Source organism: Asparagus officinalis, chromosome 7 (genome assembly GCF_001876935.1).
Source record: "Asparagus officinalis chromosome 7, Aspof.V1, whole genome shotgun sequence".
NCBI lineage: Eukaryota > Viridiplantae > Streptophyta > Magnoliopsida > Asparagales > Asparagaceae > Asparagus > Asparagus officinalis.
Genome location: NC_033800.1, coordinates 41122375 through 41143171, shown reverse-complemented (window position 1 = coordinate 41143171; position 20797 = coordinate 41122375). Strand labels below are relative to the sequence as shown.

The 20797-nt window shown below is 37.0% G+C and overlaps 1 protein-coding gene and 1 long non-coding RNA gene across 4 annotated transcripts; one reads left to right on the top strand and one right to left on the bottom strand.

The window, feature by feature from the left end:
- LOC109847025 lies at positions 254 to 3864 on the top strand. The gene is made up of 5 exons (XM_020416269.1): positions 254 to 400; positions 2600 to 2665; positions 2789 to 3097; positions 3199 to 3507; positions 3601 to 3864. The coding sequence occupies exons 1-5, from the start codon at positions 254 to 256 to the stop codon at positions 3862 to 3864; spliced, it is 1095 nt and encodes a 364-aa protein (XP_020271858.1).
- Positions 12618 to 15846, bottom strand: LOC109849230. Of its 3 annotated transcripts, none has more exons than XR_002249042.1 (4): positions 13272 to 15846; positions 13122 to 13181; positions 12855 to 13047; positions 12618 to 12698 (listed from the first exon to the last, which is right to left on the bottom strand). It is a non-coding gene; the product is annotated as an uncharacterized LOC109849230 (long non-coding RNA). The 3 variants fall into 3 exon arrangements; XR_002249041.1 differs by having other exon boundaries at positions 13122 to 13484; positions 13561 to 15846; XR_002249040.1 differs by having other exon boundaries at positions 13122 to 15846.

Below are 20797 nucleotides of genomic sequence, written 5' to 3'. Positions count from 1 at the left end.
TGTAAAGTTATGAGTATGTCATCAGTCTTTCTTTTTTTAAACATGTATCATTGTAGAAAAGAAATAGTGCAGACCCATCTAGTGTGTCAAGGGTTAAAGCTTGGATCAAAGCTCACACAAAAAAATATGTTGTACCTTTCAGGATAATCTTAAAAAAATTGAAACTGCTACACCTTCATCCTCATCAACTAATGTGAGAGAAGATGCTCTTTCTAAAGTATTAGGAAAAGATAAACCTGGGCGATTAAGAGGAATGGGAAGAGGAGTTACTATAAGCAAAGTATCTTTCTTACAAGCCAGAGACAAACATGTGCTCCAGCTAAAAGAGGAAAATTCTGAATTCCGAAATAGAATACAACATTTGGAGACTGTGGTCCATAAATTAGTTGGAAATCATCAGGTACATCTATATAACTTTCAATTAAAGGACTGTATTTGCCATCCAAGCCATTATTTCATAAATTAGTTCACATCATATTTTGTTATCTTCTTTTTTATTTTTTTCTGTGAAAAAAAATATCTAGAAAATTACCCTTGGCATCAAAAAGAGAAAATGAGGATGTGGGTTCCTTCATTTATGTAGGTATTTATAATTAACTCTGGGCCATTGATGATTTAATTTATAGCTTATTTTGTACTGCATTGCTTCTTCCAGAACTTGTATCTTGTTGAGTTGCTTACAATTGCTGGGATTTTCATCTGTAAGATGATGCGTATAGCTTGTCACACTGAAACTTTCTCAAACACTTGACTGCAGAAGAAAATAGTGTTTTGACTATTTTATCCATTGTTTTATGCCCTTCCACATTATTTAGAGGGTGTTGAGGACTTTTTGATACTTTTAAGCTATGTTGGCTTTGGCTTTTGGTTATCTTTAGCTCTTAATAACAACTTATAACATTGTGTGGGTAGAAAAGTCATTTGTTTGGTCAAACTTAAATCTTTTTTGTAGCATATAAACTATGCTATTGTTTGGTGTTTTTTTTTTGACTTTTATGATAAAATTTTTATAATGTTTGTATGGGTAGAAAATTGGTTTACTTAGCCATATCTAGCTTATTTAGATGAGTCCCCCCCCCCAAAGTTGAATGGTCTTAATTTTTTTTAATATTGAGCTTAAAAGCTACTTAAGATGCCGCCAAACATATAGATAGGAAAAGTGAAGTTACTCTGATCAAAATATAGGCGGGGTTTCCTAGTGAGCTCGAGAGATCCATTATGCGACATAAATTTCATCGAGCGGTCGATTTGCGGTAATTAAAAAGATCACCTTGAACGGAATGGAAGTTACTGTAGCCTGAAACCAAAGGAGTAACATAATTGGGCAAAGTCTTTCTGTTATTTCCATTCAGTTCAATAAATAATTTCACCATTATTGAAGATTTTTGAAGGATAATGACAGAAACAAATAGAGCTTAACTTTCATCAAAACAACATGATTAACATGTCTTAAAAATTAACTAATAGAATAACCATCAATTAGTACTGGTGCTAAACTGTCAGGAGTACCCCTTCTTATTTTTCTGGTGCTAAACTGTCTCCAAGATGCTGTCTAGGTGATGAATTGGCTCTGGGGAGAACAATCTATAGCATCTCCTTAATCATATCAACATGATTCGATGGAATTATTTGATCTTGTGAAGAAAATAATTAGTTCTATTAGGGCCTGATTGATGGTTTTTTCTTATACCTTTGACCAATATTTCTTTTTAAGGTTGGATTCATAAGTATTCCAATGATCTTGTTTAGATCCAGTTATAGTATGGCCATTTTGTCTGTTGATCAAATTTTTATTTGGATTACAACATATGGTGCATTCTGATCTTGGTAGGTAAGAGTTGTGACTTGAAGTGGAAGTTTAAAGCATGTTACTACAATTTTTTTTGTTTCTGAGAATCTACTACCTGCTCAATATGTTTATGCAATTATGAAACAAATGTGCATAACATGAGTAGCAGAAACATGACTGTTACCCTGAATTCGTGGATGTACACTAAGAAATGGGATTGACAAATGAGCGCAAATATCGAAGGTTAGAGATTCATATAGCAGACCTAAAAAAAATTGGGGTAGAGACGTTGTTGTTGTTGTACTACTTGTTGAATGCTTTGTTTGTATTTGTTTGTCACAAAAGAAACCCCACTGAGGCTTGATTGGTTGGTGAGATTTGAAGTTTCATATTTTCAGGTTTTTCACCTTGAACCTCTTCTTTTTCTGACAATTTTCCCACTCGTTATTGCATATGGACATCAATGTTACCTTAGGGGTATGGAGTCCTTTTCAGAGAAGTTGAAAGATAGACTAATCTGATTAGATAAAAACCTGAAGATCCAGTTAGACAGATTTAATCAGGAGTACCCCTTCTTTTTATGTGATTGAAATGGACATAATCTCGTTCAGATTATGTGTTTTAGTCTCCTTTTTCGCATTTTAGTTATTTAGAAGAGCACATGAACCTTGTCAAGTAGTTATAAACCATTTGTCAGTGTGTCTACTTATCTCTATTGTATTCCCCTTGTTTGATGCTTGATATATTTTTCTGTTAGTTTCTAGATTTGCTAACAATTATTATTAATAATATTTTTTTTTGAGTTGTTAGAGAATGCAGAATGAGGAATATGAAGATGAGCAGAATGGGCCCGAAATTGATAAGACCAGTCCTAAGGTAAATAAGTCAATTATCTAGCATGTTTCTTTTTAATCGATTATGAGGTATAAAATTTGAAAATTGCATGTGTTATTATCCGGATAGAGTTTTATGTTCTAATTATAGTCTGATACATTGTAGAGTATGTGCCCTAAACCACATGACAAGTGCAAGCTTTTAGATTGGTGTGGAATAGATGAGGTTGTAGCTGAAGGACGTTGGTGTTCTAGTGACCCAAAGGAGCTTGTAAATCATGCTCGTCTTGGTCCTAATGCAATGGAAGTGTTGGTAGACATTCCAAACAAACCAGAAGCTTTTCTTTGGAGGCCTACAACTAATATGTTCTGTATGCAACAAGCTCAGGGGAAGACAATAGCGTGGCCAGCTGATAAGGTGGTGTTCCAAATCAGTCATCAATCTGACAATGAAGACAATATATCCATGCAATCGGTAAAATAATTTTTAGCATGCTCATTTACTTTCATTACTCATATTAGTTATCTTACATATAAATAGTTAAGTCGAGTTTGTTTGTTTTCATTGATTGGTAGAGTAAAAATATGAATCATATAAAGTGCAAGATCTTCAATTGGACCGGAAAAGATGAAATTGTTGCTGAAGGTCGTTGGGTTTCCAATGATTCAAAAATGCTTGTTAATGGCGTTCCTCTCGGACCTAATGCCATGATTGTTTGGGTTGATGTCCCGACAAGTCCTGAAGCTTTTTTATGGAGACCCACGCCTGACATGACATCTATTGAAGATGCTATCGGCACTAAAGTAGCGTGGCCTGCTGACAAGGTTGTATTGGAAAATATCTCAATTAACAATGTGGAATCTACAAACATATCATCTCCTTCGGTAACCTTTTTTCTGATACTATCATTATTTTGATATTTGATTATACTAGTTTCTTTTCTATAATTGATATCACTGTTTTTTTATTGTTGCTAGAGTGTGAACAACTCAAAGAAAAAGTGCAACTTGTTAGATATTGGTGGCTCGGGAAAGATAGTTGCTGAAGGACATTGGTCTTCAAGTGATCCGAACCAGGTTGTTCACTTCGTTCCTTTAGGTCCTAATGCTATGCGTGTTTGGGTTGATATCCCTAGGATCCCTAGTGCATCTCTTTGGAGGCCGACATCTAAGTTAGAATGCATTGAAGATGCCGTTGGTACGACAATAGCTTGGCCGTCAGACAAAGTTGTTATGCTTTGAAAAGCTGGTAAGTTATACATAATTGGTGACTACTTTAAATGCTGTTGTGGTTAGAAAGTGCACTTGGTTTGCATACTCTTTTCTGTGTGATACTGATCTCAGCTTCTATGCTTTACCCTTACACTTGGTTTGCATACTCTGGTTAAGCTCTGATTCATGTTGCTGCTGATCTCATGCTGCTGGTTAAGCTTGGTTTGCATACAGATCACGCCATACTCTGGTTAAGCTCTAATTCATGTTGCTGCTGATCTCATGCTCCTTTTCCCGGGTAAGGGAATCTCCGATATTGCTTATGGTTTCTTGTGTTTAAAATCTGTGGAATTAGTTAGTTCTCCCTGTTGTTCAAAAGTCACTGTCTATTAATGCCTGAGACTGTGCACCATGCAATTGACGTGTGAAATTTTTGCTCTTATTGCTTTTCCTTATTTATGGATGAAAAGCTAGTTATGTTTTACTTGCATTTATTTGCTTTATTTGTTTATGTATTCATTAACTTTCATGGATTTGGTGCCTCCATGAGATTAGCTGTAGTTTGGCAATGAAAGTGATTTCGATCTAAATTTGTGTCCTTTTTTACGTACAATTAATGACTACGATGAGTATCAGGAACATGAACCTTAATATGAGATTGAGGAGAAGTGCATAATCCTTAGTAATCATCAGTGTGAAAATTTAGTTTCTGTAAAAAGTAATCATCCACAAAATAGTAGTCTTTATTGCATTTGCAGGAATTTGCATAATCCTTTTATGGAGCTTTCACAATTTTGTGGGGATGTAGCCAAGACCTTTTTTATAGGAAGCTTTACAGATGGTTACAGTTTGTGTTTATAGAGTATAGACACATCTAGTTACATGCCTCTGCAACTTCTTCCCCCTGTTCTTCATGATCCATGCTTGGTTTTGCTCCCACTTCAACTTACGGGAGAAATACGCCTTTGGCTGACTATATCTAGTTTCAAATAAAACTGAGGATGAATCTAGAAAGTCTAGTCCCATCATTATATGGTCTATCTCTCTTAACTCTGAATATGGTTGGCTCGAAAAAGGAGCCCCTTGTTGTATAGCCTTGGAGGGAACTATCTCTCTTAACTCTGAATATGGTTGGCTCGAAAAAGGAGCCCCTTGTTGTATAGCCTTGGAGGGAAAGGTGGTTTCGTCAGAAGTGTGGCATAGAACTAAACTTCTCAGTATTGATGATTGTGTTGGAATCTTCATCATTTGTTAGGATAATCTACTTCATCATGCTGGTTGTCTTATTGAACTATCATGTAGAATTATTCAACTCCATGCTTGTTGTTGGCTAATACTAACAATTGGCAATTAACAATGGCTAACGGAGATAAATGGTTTAATCTCTTTTTATGGTCGTCCTTCTCCTTTTTTGCATGCAATAGAAAAAAGATTCGGTTTTTATCTTGTGAATTTTCCATGGAGAACCTTGGTTGTGCTTTCTTGTTAGAGAGTAAACCTTGTAAAGGCTGAAAATGTGTTGTCTATGCAAATTTTTATATACTACATTGTTCACAGAAGGAGATCCCTGTAGATTAACTTAGTATTTTTCGAGATAGTGTATGATTGGTGGTATGATCTAGTCAGCAAACTACAATGTGGAGGACTAAAGACTTTTTAAGAATAATGTTTTCATGCAATTATAATACTCCGCTTCTTCTTGAGTAGCTAATAGAAGGAGAAGTTTAACAGAATCATATACCAAGAGTGTAATCTGTCTTACATGATCAAATGATCTATTAGCTTATCAATGAAATTGTATATTAGTTGTTCTCATTAATATATTATCAGTTTTCAGCCTAACAAACGTATAATCTTGATTTGTCATCATTGCAGGTATACAGTTCTTTCATTTGGGCTACTAGCGAGTCCTCTTTCGGCAATCTGTATGTTTGCATTGCAGGTACCAGTACAATAATCACTGCATCCATGACTGAATTCTTTTTACATGTTGAACGATACAATGAATACATATGTTTCGATTGCCAAGCATAAGTCTTCATGGTTCAGCTCGAAGAAGTCTTACCAGTTAAATCAATCTTGAGTTTGCACTTAATTTGTTGGAAATGTTCAATCACGGTCTTCTACTTTTTAAATTTAGTGCTTTTCCTTGTTCTTTCTTTTTATCTTTTTGTATTCTCAATTCTTTTTAAGGATAATCTATCACATTCCGTATTTGCACTAGTATCTTTTAGTAATTTTATATTCTCAATTCTTTTTAAGGATAATCTATCACATTCCGTATTTGCACTAGTATCTTTTAGTAATTTTAAGATTTAATGCCTTATCCCCTGTTTTTGAATTCCGGAACTAGTTATCACCCAGCATTCCCTTTAACACTGTACCTCCTGTTACTTGCAGTATCACCAAGTTTAATCTAGAGCAGTCATGAGATGGATTTGTTCTATTAAGTTGTCAAATGTGATTGTAATCTTCCCTGCCATGTCATTGATGTCTGGAGAATTCAGTGGGTATGATTAATATATATGCATAAATTTGTCATGCTGATGTCGACCAGTAGTACTAGAAACATTGCATAAGTTATCATCAGTGTGAAAATTTGCTTATAGATCATTGAATAATTTGTCATGCTGATGTCGACCAGTAGTTCTAGATATTCACCCTCCTTATGGTTGCCAGTTGTGTTTTAAAAAGTAATCATCAGTGTGAAATTTTTTTTTATGTTTTGTGTCCATATAATGTTCATGGCTCTAGGATCTCATTATTGGTGTTGTTAATTTCTGTTTTTTGCAGCAGTACAAGTACTCAATTGCTGAAGATGATGAGTCTTCCAAGTCATATGTAATGCAGCAAATTTAGTTTCTGTTGTTCTGTGTACTATGGTTAATTTCTTGTACTCCATGTTGGACTATCCAAAGACTAGTATTTGTTTTTGGCACATTTGTGTTGACTCTTCTTGTATGCTACAACTTGGTTATGTATCAGTTTGAATCTTTAAATAAAATATTTGCTTTTATGGTTGTCACAATTAGAAGTTATTTCTAGTTCAACCTCAAAGGTTTATAGGCACAACTGAAATGCTATAAGAAGTGGAAACAATTGCTGAAATGCTATTAAAAGAAGAAAGACAACATTCACTGAAACGCCATTGTAGTAACTCAAACGCTATCAAATGTAAGATAATAGCAGCGTTGAAATGCTATGAATGAAAACTAACTAATAGCGTTTTTCAACCGCTATTAAAGATATTTGTCATAGCAATATAGAAACGCTATTGAATACTCTTTTATATCTACATAAAAACGCTATGGTTGGAAACTAACTAATAGCGTTTTTATGTAGCTATAAAAGATATTTGTCATAGCAATATATAAACGCTATTGAATACTCTTTTATAGCTACATAAAAACGCTATGTTTGGAAATGTTTTGATAGCGTTTGGGGAAACGCTATGTAAAGCCACATACCTACTATAGCGGGTTCTGACACAGCGTTGACTAAAACGCTATGAAATAAGACCATAGCGTTTTTCGACCGCTATGGTAGATTTCAGGTGTTGTAGTGGATGCATTCTTCAAGCGCTTTCGGAATAAGGTAATGAATTACTGAGATCTGGACACGGAGGAGTTTATTCTTCAAATATGTCACAATAACCTTTCTTTGGATGTGCTGGAAGCCATGGGTGTGGCACCATCTAAAACCTGGAAAGAATTAAAGGTGCACAGAGAGCAAGCTGAATGCTTCCTCAAACGAAAGAAGGCTGAAAGAGGTCAACCGGTGGCTAATGCTCCAAAGATAACTTTGTCCCTTATGGTAAAGGGAAGATGCCAGTGAATGCAGTTGATGTGAATTAGACTATCCAACTGCAGCCGTAATAGCAAACGCCACAGAAGTTGCCCTCTCAGTGGCAACAACGACCTCAAAGACAACAGAAGACTTCTGAACCAAAATTCCCGAAGGAATACTCCTTTAAGAAAGATGAAGTTCCTGCTATCTTCAAATACTTCCTGGATAACAACAAAATCAAATTGTCTCCAATCACTAACGAGGAAGAAGCTAAGAGGATAACGGATCCAAAGTATTATGCCTTTCACAAACGGGTCCATCATCCCACTAAGATGTGCTACACCCTCAAGGACAAGATCCAAGCCTTGATCGACATTGGTATCATCACCGCAAAGCAGCCCAAGGAAAAGAAGGTGGGCGCAAATATGGTTTTTGTCAGCTTCGGCTCTGTTCCTCTGTCATGGTTTCATCCAGAGCCTGTATCAAAGGTGGAAGTGAAGACCGTTAATGACAATCCTCATGGATAATGCCAGAAGGGGCTTGTGCAGTACACGGCTCCTAATGACAAAATTCTTTGGGTCCATCCAGATGTGCTTGAAGATGAACAATGGGTGGGGCTCTCATATAAGAAGAAGTCTAAGGGTAGGGACAAATCCTGTTGTCTCGCCATAACAATCCCTGAGAAATATGATGAAGGCATCCCTACCTTATCACTTTCTGAAGACGAATAGAAGTCTTTGCTACCAGGGGTAGGAACGAATACCACTACAAGTACCCCGAAGCCTTTGATCCAAATGCTAAAACGTTGGCTGAGCTGGGGGTGATTACAACTCCCCCTGTCGATTTATGGAAATTAGCAAATCCCTTTCATGTTAAGTCCCTATCACGTGATGTTGAAAACCCCAACCGAGTGAGTCATACAAATTAACATTCCTATTGTTATTTGTACCCCACTCCCATTGTTCGTTTGAATCTTTCTATAGTTAGGACCAAAGCCAAAATCCCCTCTCTATTCCTTTAATGAACGAGAGGTCCACTTTCAAATCGGACCTTTATTTAGATAAATAAAAGTTCCCCGCCCAAGTTGAATGATCAAACCTATAAAAGTTAGGGTCGTTTTAATAACCCTACCTGATCAAACCATCAAACGGTTAGGACTACAATCAGAATCCCTTTTTAATAAATGAAAGGCCTCCACCTTTTCCCCTTCAGTCAAACCTATAAAAGTTAGGACTGAAGTCGAAATTTCATCTCGATAAATGAGAATTTTATTTTTAGATCAGGTAACCAAACATCTAAAAGTAAGGGTTATCTAAATATTTTCTATTCTCAGAGTGGAGATCCCACTCTTGGTTTCACCTTCTAGATTCTCGAAGTGGAGATCTCACTTTGAGTCTCTTTCGTAGCAGGAGATAGAATATAAAATTCTTCCTCTCCAGCATTGGGTTCATCTTTACCCTAAAAGAAGACCCAAAGATAGAATATAAAATTCTTCCTCTCCGGCATCAAGTTCGTCTTTACCCTAAAAGAAAGCCCAGAGATAAAATATAAAATTCTTTCTCTCTGGTATCGGGTTCGTCTTTGCCCTAAAAAAGACATAATCTTTTAACAACACCATAATCCATGCCTCACACGCATGGGGGACTTTATCTCGATCCTTGAATAGAGATAAATCTGCATCTAACACATGTTGTCGGGTGATCCATTCCCGCGAAAATGACCAAGTCTACATATTCAAAATCGTAGTAACAAAAATCCATGCCTTTTACGCATGGGGAATTTTATACAAATCCTAAGTAGAGATAAGCCTACGCCTAATATGCGTTGCTTGATAGCATATTTTTGTAAATAAAAAAATAGCAAAGTCTACGTATTCGATATCATAGCACTAAGTCTAAAAGAGTTTATTATTTTAGCACAACATTATATGTGAAACGAGCTTAGATAATTCACATGCTAGTCCTATTCAAATGGTGATCGATCAAACCCGTTGATGGCTAAGGGTTTGCTAAAAATCATATAAGTATTATGGTTAATTATTCCAAGAAGAATGACAAATCATAATAAAAGTACAATGAGCAAGGAAATGTCTTTCATTAATAAAATCGAGTTTGTAGATACAACAATCGCAATTATTTTACATGAAGCTTATGACTAAGAACTTGTTGTTCTAATTTAGAAAACTCCTCTACATAAACTCGCTCAAGCTCACGCTGTAATTCAACCTTGAAGGATTCCTCAGTAGTGGATAATGTTTTCGTGGCCTCTTCCTCCACCTTGGCTAGCTTTCATTCTGAAAATTCTAACTTCCAGGATATCACAACCTGTGAATGCTCTAGATTGACCCTCGTCATTTCCAAGATGATCAGAGCATCCTCCTCTGCCTTGAGCTCCTCCTTAAGTCACTCTATCTTAGCCCCGCTTGATGTAATAGAAGATTTAAGTTAATGCAAAGCTGTTTGTTTCTCAGCAAGGGTGGCCTTCATTTGACCCACCCGACTTCGTTGTGATTGGATTTCGAGTCCAGCAAAGGCTCGAGTATCATGCCATATTTGTAGATGAGATTCCATCTGGGCGGCTATGTATGATGGAGCACCGGCAGCTTTGAATTCTTGTAACTTTTAAAATTTGCGTTCCAACCGGTCCAAATCGTTAGCTATAGCTTTCACCAGGTTTGGAGATCCCGCACTCTCTATTGCATTTACTTTGATAGCCAACGCTTGTCTGAATTGATGGAAGGAAATGTTAGACCCTAGAGGGGGGGTGATTAGGGTCTTATGCTAATCTAATCCGATTAAATACCAATTAAAACTAATTAATAAGTATATTCTTGCAAGATGGATATACTACTAATAATAAGCAAGAATATGCAATATAAACAATGAGATATATCCTATATGATGAAAAATATATATGCAAGGATATATAAACAAACACAAGGGGTAAACAATATGAAATAGATAGTGGATCATATAAATAATGAGCTAATGACAATGGCGACAAGAGATATAAACATAAGTATAAATAAACGCCAAAGCACACTCAAACACACAATATGATCACGGAGTTCGGACCTTCCGTCCTACGTCTCCGCTCCCCACTCCCGGGGAGAAATCCACTATCACAACCCGGTTTGGAAGCCGGAACTTCTACACACTCGGTTTACAAGTTCACCGAAAACTCTCACACAACAAACACTATGTAATCACACTCTACACACACAAGTGTTGGACCTAGCTGTGTCTCCCTCAAGTGCTCGGTTACAACCTCTCCCTAGGCACGTCAACCGACGCCACTCCTCTTGGGACGATCCCCGACTCTTGCCACACACTTCTCTCTTGGTGTACAAGTGTATTACAAAGTGAATCTCACAATAAGGCTCAATACAATAATTGATTGTTCTCAATTATGGATGAGAACACAATGAAAGCACAACTCAAAGTTACAATCTCTCACCACCCAACTATACTATGTATGAAAGATACAATAAGCTCAATGTGGGTGTGTGTAACAGTGAGATTCAATAAAACTTAACTCAATAAGAACTAGCAATAAGAATTGATATGAAATTCAATAGTAAAAATGCTAGGAAATAGAGTTAAGGAAACTTCTCTAAAAACACAAAGAGAGGATGACCTTTTTTTCGGTCGACCGCTCGCACTGTACAAACCTGAAAAAGTTCTAGAGACATTTCCGGTCGACCGGAGTTACTGTAGCAGTGCGCAGATGTTTTGTAAAATCAATTTAAAATAGTAAATGAACTCCAAAAATTATGAAATTTTGTGGGAAAGTTCTAGACATGTAGTATGACATGTTAGAGAAAGAATTTCGTAAAAAATATTTTCCAATTGAGAGAAATAAATGTTTTAACACAGATTTACAGTTTCTGAAAAACTGCTGACATACACGATTTTGTAAAATCAATTTGGCATAGTAAATCAACTCCAAAAATAGTAACAACTGGAGGAAAGTTTTTAAACATATAGATAAACATGTCAGAGAAAGAATTTTTCAAATATCACTTCTCATTTGTGAAAACTCATCAGTTTTGTAAAACATGCACGAACATGTGCACGAACGAAAACGTGAATTTGTAAATTCCTTTAAACATAACAAATCAATTCCAAACTTGATAAAACTTTACGAAATGTTTGTAAACATAAAAACAAACATGTTAGAAAAATAATTTCTCAAATTGAATTTTTATTTGTGAAAACTCATGTATTTTGTAAGTGTGTCCAAAGCATGAAAACTCAAAACCATGCATGTATATATATAACTATATGTATACATAGAAACCAAATACGTGTGTGTATATGATATTGAGCTTAAGGTACTTAACACACATAATATAGAATCTAAACTAAATTACCCAAGCTTGATCTTGATCTTCAATTAAGCTCGACTTGGTACACGTTGCGGATGAAGCTAAACTTGGATCTTGAACTTGAATCGTACGATGCTTCACTCCACAATTCCGCCAACCTCCATTTGATATCGTCGTTATGGCGCAATCCATCCATCCTCCAACAAGTTATTTGTCTATAATGAATAGATAACACAAACACTAGACAAACAATATTAGTTATAAATTGTTTGTTAAACATCATCAAAACAAGAAGGCCAATAGGAAAGCCCTCTAAGAAGGAGCTTATCGATCATCACGCTCACAAAGAAAAAGAGGAAACTGATTTCCTTGCAAAGTAGGGTTTGATCTGGGTCATCGTCCAACAGTAGCACTTTAACAACATTGTGAAGTAGAGACAAGAACCCTAAGAGGAAAAGAAGAGATAAATATTTTGAAGTATAAAATATTTCTAAGTCAAATAACAACATGGAACTTACCAACGCCTACAGAGCTTTCTTTAGCTGAACGCCCCGCACTCGGTTCCGCCTGCCCAACCTCATGAGCCGGTAGAAGTACTACAGGTGTAACAGCCATTGACGCACTAACTTCTTCAGTTGGTCTAACAGTTTGTTCAGTAAAACTTGCACCCGCGGTTGTGCTGCAATCGGTGGTTCTGAAGGGATGAAGAGTTATGTCTCAAGAGCCGATGACCTAGCCTCGATAATAATCACTGCTACCAGCAAGAAATCATAACCCTCAGGTTCATCAGACTTTTCGATAATAGTAGTTGTATCAGTCTTAATGACTGGTCCTACGATTGGAACTCCCTTATAGTTAAATGAAAACCGACAAACGAATGATTACAACATGGGAATAAAACTCATACCTGTAGGCAAACCAGTTGCATTAATTAGCTCGGCGGCCTCACGTTGGGCTGGTTCTGACAACATATCATCGAATAGCCTGTCGTCAGAGTCCAGAGGGGCTAGCTAGTGTCGGACTAAATGAGGGTGCACCCGACTCTCCGAGGGCCGCATCATGGAAATTTTCTTCATCGTCTGAACCCTCCATCGAAATATCTGCAGGAAAATCTAAATGTTAAGGCACAAAGAGGAAAAGTTGAGAATTGGCTAAATTTGAGTTTTAAACTCACCTCTGGTAGCGGTAGTAGGCTCCACGATCCCGACACTTATGCTCACTTATTGTAATTTTTCTAAAAGAGCAAGAAGCATGGAAACAATTAGGGGAGGCACGGATTCTGAATCGTTCAATTCCTGAAATTACCATCTGAAAGGTGTACTACCGGTGTTAGATATACATGGGCTAGAGACCATTGTGGATAGACCAGGTCCTACACCGACCCCTTCGCCGGTCCTAACGACGGCTACACCTGCTTCAACATCTGTGGGCTCCTCGGCCATAGCCTCATCCATCTGTTGCGAGAAGACAGGTTCTTCAAAATAATCAAAGTCAGGAGAAGGAGGGTTGTAGTGAGCTTCACCTTCTTCATGACCCTCTAAAATAAAAAATTTGCTAAGTCTAAGAGATAGTAAATAAAAGAGTCAAAAGACCATGAAGAGTTGAAGCATTACCTTCTCCACCGATAGGCGCGTCGCCAAATTGTTCTGTTTTGGGAACCGACGGCTCGATGTGTCATCTGAAAATTATTTTCTGGCACTTGGAAGGTCGAGCCTCTTCAGAATCTATAGGCCTATCTTGTTTATACTTAGCGCGCGTCTCAATTTGTAGTTCAGTCTGGGCCATGGTCCGAGATCGGGTGCAAGTGATAGGGAGAGTTCTCCCTTCTTCTTCTTTGGAAGCTGCACACGGAAGTTCAACAATCATTCTGTGAGGATAAGTGGGCAAAACTTTCCACCTCTTTCGATCCTTAAGTCGACGAGTTCGATTAGTGATCGCCAAATCCAACAGTTCTTCGTAAGAGGATTCCGATAAACCTGTGCTGAGTTCCTCTTTACCGTTGCCCGATGTTATGCCTTCACCACCTACGATCTCTTCTTCCAAAGTCTCCTTGTTAGAAGTGAAGGGCTCCACTTCTTCCTCTACTCTGTGTTTCCCTCTGCCTGAGGGATCGGCGGGTTCTTTTCCTTGTTTCCTCTGTCGTTGCATGTTTTCTCGAACTATCCTTTTAGTGATTCGGGACGCGACTTTGGACGCCAACTCTACAATTGGCCACACTTGGACGGGCTCATTAGCTGCTATCACCCACCTATAGCATAAATATGTTAGCTCTAACCAACATTCAGTACCTGGGAGACTGAACTTAGCACCGGTACAGCCTGTTACATTCTATAACCACGCCCAAGCGCCATCAACCAGTCTGCCGTGAGTCTGGAGCTGTCAGTTCGGATTTTCAATGTAGAATTGATCATATCCAAACTGGCGGGCGAATCGACACGGTAAGTAAGTCTCCAAGTAGCAATGATTCTTCACCTAGAAGATAAGATGACACGGCTTAATGTTCATCAACTATCGGAAGTAGCCAACATCGAGCAAAGTCCGATTCATCCCTGGTATCTCTTCATTAGCTAACAGCCCGCTATAACAACTAGCAAATCGAGGAGCACATGGGGAGAAGACCACACCCATGTGGATCTACAGGCTCTTCCTCACTTCTAGGAAGCTCCATGCTTCCTACTTACACCCTTCAAGAAGTTGCAGCTTGGGAATAGACAGGTCTACATTTCTCGGGGCTGACATCATGTCAGAATGGTGAAGAACTAGCCACGCCATTAAGTACGTATAAGGCAGCTCCACTTTCGCCGTGGGAATTTGAACTGATGGTGTATCCTCTTTTTGAGTGCAGACGATGACTACTTGACGAAGCCCGCGATGAATATCGGCGACCATCACTGGAAGAAGGGATATGCTTTTCCCGTGGGCTAGCTGGACGGCCAGGAATAATACCTTTATCGGCAGGGCATCAGAGGCCTGGTACGGCACCACACATTTCTTTAACCAAATTGCGAGGTAGCCGGCCAATAAAGTCATAGGCTGGATGGACTTCTGTGCACACCAAAAGAAGGTTCTGAACTTGGTCCCCGCAAGGAATTTACCCTCAACACTTGTGTTGGTATAAGAGCGGGCACCAGACTTTTTGATCAGCTCGTTGACCTCTAAAGGAGTTCACGACTTCAATTCACGAATAGTCTCACCAAGTTTATCTAGATTCTTGAATAAATAGCTTGAGAATTGTTTCATACTTATCTGGGATGATTTCTTCTTTGCTACTAGGTTAACTCCTGCCAGAGCTGTCCGATAGTGACAAGTGAGCTCCCATAATGTGTCAAATCGAGCTGGCGTACGGGCCTTCAATTGCTCCAGCTCCTGATTAGGAGGCAAATACTCCTGGTACGGCATTCCCCCCATCGTTAAGCCGTAAACTTTAAACATCTCATGAAGGGGTAATCCTAACTCTCCATGTCTGGTTATGAAAGCGTTAGAATCCGGATTGTAGAAATCTATCAGTGCAAGGAAATGGTGAACGTTAATTGGCAATCTATACTTTGTAGCGCGGATAGCTTCATACAACCTGCCCACCTTCAGGTCCGCACTCCATCGATTAAGGACGTAGTTGGTCAACCTCGCCCACCAAAGTTTATCAAAGAGTGAGACCAACCGTAGCATCGGTGACTTGTAATAGGTAACTCTCGCCCAAATGCAGCAAGGTGGTTCCTCATAGTATTGGCAAATATGGGTAACTCACCGCGAGGTGGCTCGTCTAACCCCAGCACCCCGGGATGTAATCCTACAACATGATTCATGTTGCTTGAGCTTGGGAGTGCTTGGTTGGTGATATATTTGTTAGACCCTAGAGGGGGGTGATTAGGGTCTTAAGGCAATAATTGTGCAATAAAAATTAAGACAAGCAACCTAGAGGGGGGTGATTAGGGTCTTAAGGCAATAATTGTGCAATAAAAATTAAGACAAGCAAACACCACAAAATATAATGTCTTAAGGCAATAATTGTGCAATAAAAATTAAGACAAGCAAACACCACAAAATATAATGCTAAAATAAAGGAGATAATATAGAAATCATTATCCAAATAATGCGCGATATGTTCATGAGGTTCGGCTCTCTAGCCTACGTCCCCGCTCCTTACTCTCGAGGAGAATCCACTACACAACCCGCTTTGGAAGCCGGAACTTCTTCCACGAGATCTCACGACACAGTTGATCTCCACAAGATCACCACACTATCAATGGTAGCAAATAAAGAATTGCTCTCTATTACAACAGCCCTATGATAAGGAGAGAGATTGTACTTGAAGCTATGGATGTGGGATGTGTAAGTATAAAACAAGGAATTGGATTTTGAAAGTTTAAGGCTCTTGAACTCAAGAATTAAACACAATTGATTTTTCTCTTGCAAAAGTTAGGAGGAAAAATAAATAGGGTAGTTGGGTATTTATAGTGAAAAATAACAGCAGCCAAAACCCCAAAGAAATCATCACAATCCCCCAAAATCTGGTTTTCTAAAACAGTACGAAAATAGCCGTTACAGTGTTATGAGTCGACTCGTCACTGTTCATGAGTCGACTCATAACTAGACGTTACAGGCTAAAAATAACTTATGGGTCGACTCATAAAATTCATGAGTCGACTCATTATGCATGGGTCGACTCATGAGGTCATGGGTCGACTCAGCAGAAACAAAACATATTTTTCAGCACAGTTTATGAGTCGACCTATGACAGTCATGAGTCGACTTAACTTGATGGGTCGACTCATGATATTGTGAGTCAACTCGTCAGAAAGAAATAACAACTACGGGGCAGTTTATGAGTCGACTTGATACTGTTCATGAGTCGACTCATAAACATGCATACAGAAAATATCACTTTGAATTTTGTTAAAAATTATCAAATAAATTTAGAAAAATGTAAAACTTTGAGAATAGTTTATAAACATTTTGACAAACTTGTTTGAAAAGAGATTTTATAAAAAGGTCCTCGTATTTGTGAAAAATAATATTTTGTCAAAACACTTAAAAAATATAAGTATGAAAAATATGTGTGTGATATCCCAATAACTTCAAATAAAATCTAAAACTACTTGCCTACATTCTAGCACTAGAGAGAAAAAAAACTAGCTAATATCCTCACATAGATTTATAATACTTTGAGTCTTGATATAGCTTGAGTAGATGAAGCTTCTCATTGTATTTGTTGTTCTTGAATTAACATTGCTTCATCACTATGCATCCTCCTCCTTTGGATATCATCGTTGTAGCTCATATTCCATCCAATCCTCCATATATGGTACTAACTATAATATCATTTAACAAGTAATTAGTACCGATAATGGTGGTTGTAAATTATCATCAAAACATAAGGGCTAACAATCTCCCCCTTTTCGATGATGAAAACCAACCATTATTTATGAGCTAAATAAATAAAGCTCATGGATAGGTGCTCCCCCTATCTATGAGCTCCCCCTTACTATGTGCACAAATGAGAACAAATGAGGAGATTTCTCTACCCCTTTGTCACCATCAAAAAGTGGGGAAAAGAATAGAGAAACATACTTAAATACATAAAATATACCTCAAGTGTTGGCCCTCATGTATCGCATCCCTCAAGTGCTCGGAATTACCACCTCTCATTAGGCCACCGACACCACTTCTCTTGTTATCGACTACGTCCTCACCACACACTCCTCTTGGCAATTTGTATGTGCTTAAGCATGTTATGAAAATTAGGCATATATAATATGTGACCAAGCAAACAAGCAAGCAAAAAGATTTTTAAATAATGCATAGGCCCAAACCATTTCTTACGCGACAAAAATCTTCTTCATTAAGAGGCTTGGTAAAGATATCCGCTAATTGAGATTTAGTATCAATATGAATAAGAGACACATCTTTTCGCTCTACATGATCATGTAAGAAATGGTGGTGTACATCAATATGCTTGGTTCTATAGTGTAAAATGGAATTTTTAGAAATGTTTATAGCACTAGTGTTATCACAAAAAAAATTTTGTATTTTGAAAATACAAGTCATAATCAACCAAACTTTGTTTTATCCATAAAAGTTAGGCACAACATAAGCCGGCAGCAATGTATTTCGCTTCCATAGTGGACAAGGCAACACAATTTTATTTCTTGGAAGCCCAAGAGATAAGAGAGTTACCCAAAAATTGACATGTACCACTCGTACTCTTGCGATCTACCTTACAACCGGCAAAGTCGACATCACAAAAACCATAAAGATCGAAAGAGGTGCGTTTAGGATAAAATAAATCAATATCAATAGTACCATTTACATATTTAATAATTTTTTTAACCGCAAGCAAATGAGATGTTTTAGGAGAAGCTTGAAAACGTGCACATGCACACACACTAAACATGATATCGGGTTTACTAGCGGTAAGGTAAAGAAGACTACCTATCATTCCTCGGTATAGTTTTTGGTCTACATCCTTACCACTATCATCCGCATCAAGCTTGATACTTGTACTCATGGGAGTTTGTGCATCCTTAGAGTTCTCCAATCCAAACTTCTTCACCAATTCTCTAGCATATTTGCTTTGAGAAATGAAAATACCATCCTTAGTTTGCTTGACTTGGATCCCAAGAAAGAATGTAAGCTCTTCCATCATATTCATCTCAAAGTGATCTTGCATAACTTTAGAAAATTCTTTGCACAAAATTTTATTAGTTGCACCAAAAATGATATCATCAACATATATTTGAACCAAAATAAAATCATTTTTCCTTTTTCTTACAAAAAGTGTATTATTAATTTTCCTTTTAGAAAAATTATTTTCAATAAGAAAACTAGAGAGACGAGCATACCAAGTTCTAGGAGCTTGTTTTAACCCATATAAAGCTTTTTAAACCCGGTAAACATGATTAGGAAAAGAATGATCAACAAAATCGGGGGGTTGCTCAACATATAGTTCCTCTTCTATAAAAACATTTAAAAAGGCACTTTTAACATCCATTTGAAATAATTTAAAATTCTTAAAACTTGCAAAAGTTAAAAACATTCTAATAGATTCTAACATTGTAACCAGTGCAAAGGTTTTATCATAGTCTCTGCCCTCCTCTTGATTGTATCATTGAGCAACTAAACGAGCTTTATTTCTTATTACAATACCATGTTCATCAAGTTTGTTTCTAAAAACCCATTTTGTTCTAATCACACTCACATTGTTAGGTCTAGAAACTAATTTCCAAACATTATTTCTTTAAAAATTGTTTAGTTCATCATGCATAGCTAAAACCCAAAACTCATCTTTTAAAGTATCATTAATCTTTTTAGGTTCTATTTGAGATAAGAAAGCAATGTTACCACATTCACTCAAGGCCTTTGAGCGGGTTAGAACTCCTTGTGAAGGACTCCCTATAATTTGCTCTTTTGGATGATTTGATACAAATTTCCATACTTTGAGAAGTTCTACTTGTTCATGAGTGTTGATGCTTTCCATATCCTTTTGTGCGTCTATTGACGATGTTTCATTTAGTTGCAAGCCTTCCAATCCTCCCTCAATATCATCATCATCATTATTCCTAGGCAAACCATCTTGTAAACCAATATTAGTCTCATCAAAAGTAACAATATCATCATCATCATTATTCCTAGGCAAACCATCTTGTAAACCAATATTAGTCTCATCAAAAGTAATATTTATAGACTCTTCAACAACAAATGTTCTTTTATTGAAGACCCTATAAGCCTTACTTCTAGGTGCATATCCTAAGAAAATACCAACATTAATTTTCGAATCAAATTTATCATGGTGATCTTTTGTATTTAAAATGAAACATTTATAACCAAAAATACAAAAATACCCAATAAATGGAGTTTTGTTATAAAAGAGTTCATAAGGAGTTTTCTTGAGCCTGGGTCTAATCAAAACATGATTTAAAACATGGCAAGTTGTATTAACGGCTTCCGCCCAAAAGTATTTAGGCAAAACAAAAGCATTTAACATAGTACATGCCATCTCTTATATGGTACGATTTTTTTGTTCAATAACACCATTTTGTTATGGTGTTCTTGGGGCGGAAAATACATGAGTTATACCATGATGTGCACAAAAATCATTAAAAAATTGTTTTGAAATTCACCACCATGATCACTTCTAATTTTAACAACTTTTAAATCTTTTCATTTTCTATTCTTTTCACAAAAAAGGAAAAGTCCTCAAAGCATTCATCTTTATTTTTAAGAAAGATTGTTCATGTAAAGCGAGAAAAATCATCAACAACAACAAGCACATAGTATTTTCCTCCTGGAGAGGTAACAGGCATAAGACCAAATAGATCAAGATGTAATAATTACAAAGGTTTAGAAGTTGATACCTCATTGATGGATTTAAAGATAGATTTGGTTTGTTTACCTTTAGCACAATCTTCGCAAACGGTATCCTTGATGAAGTGTATGTTTGGTAACCCCTTTACAAGATTTCTTTTGGATAGCTTGGATATCAATTCCATATTTGCATGACCAAGTCTTTTATGCCAAATCCAAGTATTCTCATCAATTGCCGCAAGACACTTCACATCTTGATAAACTAATTCATTAATCTCAAAAATGTATACATTAGATTTTCTATTAGCAACAAAAACAATTTTTCCATTCATGCTAATAATGCACTTATCCGGTTTAAAAGAGATATCAAAACCTTTATCACTTAATTGGCTAATACTAAGAAGATTATGATTCAAGCCTCTAACCAAATAAACATCTTCTATAATGGGAGATGGAATCTTAACAATACTACCAATGCCAATGATTTTACCTTTCTCACCGCCATCGAATGAGACATTGCCTCCTTCAATCCTTGATAGGATTGCAAAT

Bases quoted from the DNA above. Each gene is read 5' to 3' on its own strand.
- LOC109847025 (XM_020416269.1), top strand. From the start codon at position 254: ATGGGAAGAGGAGTTACTATAAGCAAAGTATCTTTCTTACAAGCCAGA. The intron at 2,666-2,788 runs GTAAATAAGTCA...GATACATTGTAG, and splicing joins TTGATAAGACCAGTCCTAAG to AGTATGTGCCCTAAACCACA. The intron at 3,508-3,600 runs GTAACCTTTTTT...TATTGTTGCTAG, and splicing joins CAAACATATCATCTCCTTCG to AGTGTGAACAACTCAAAGAA.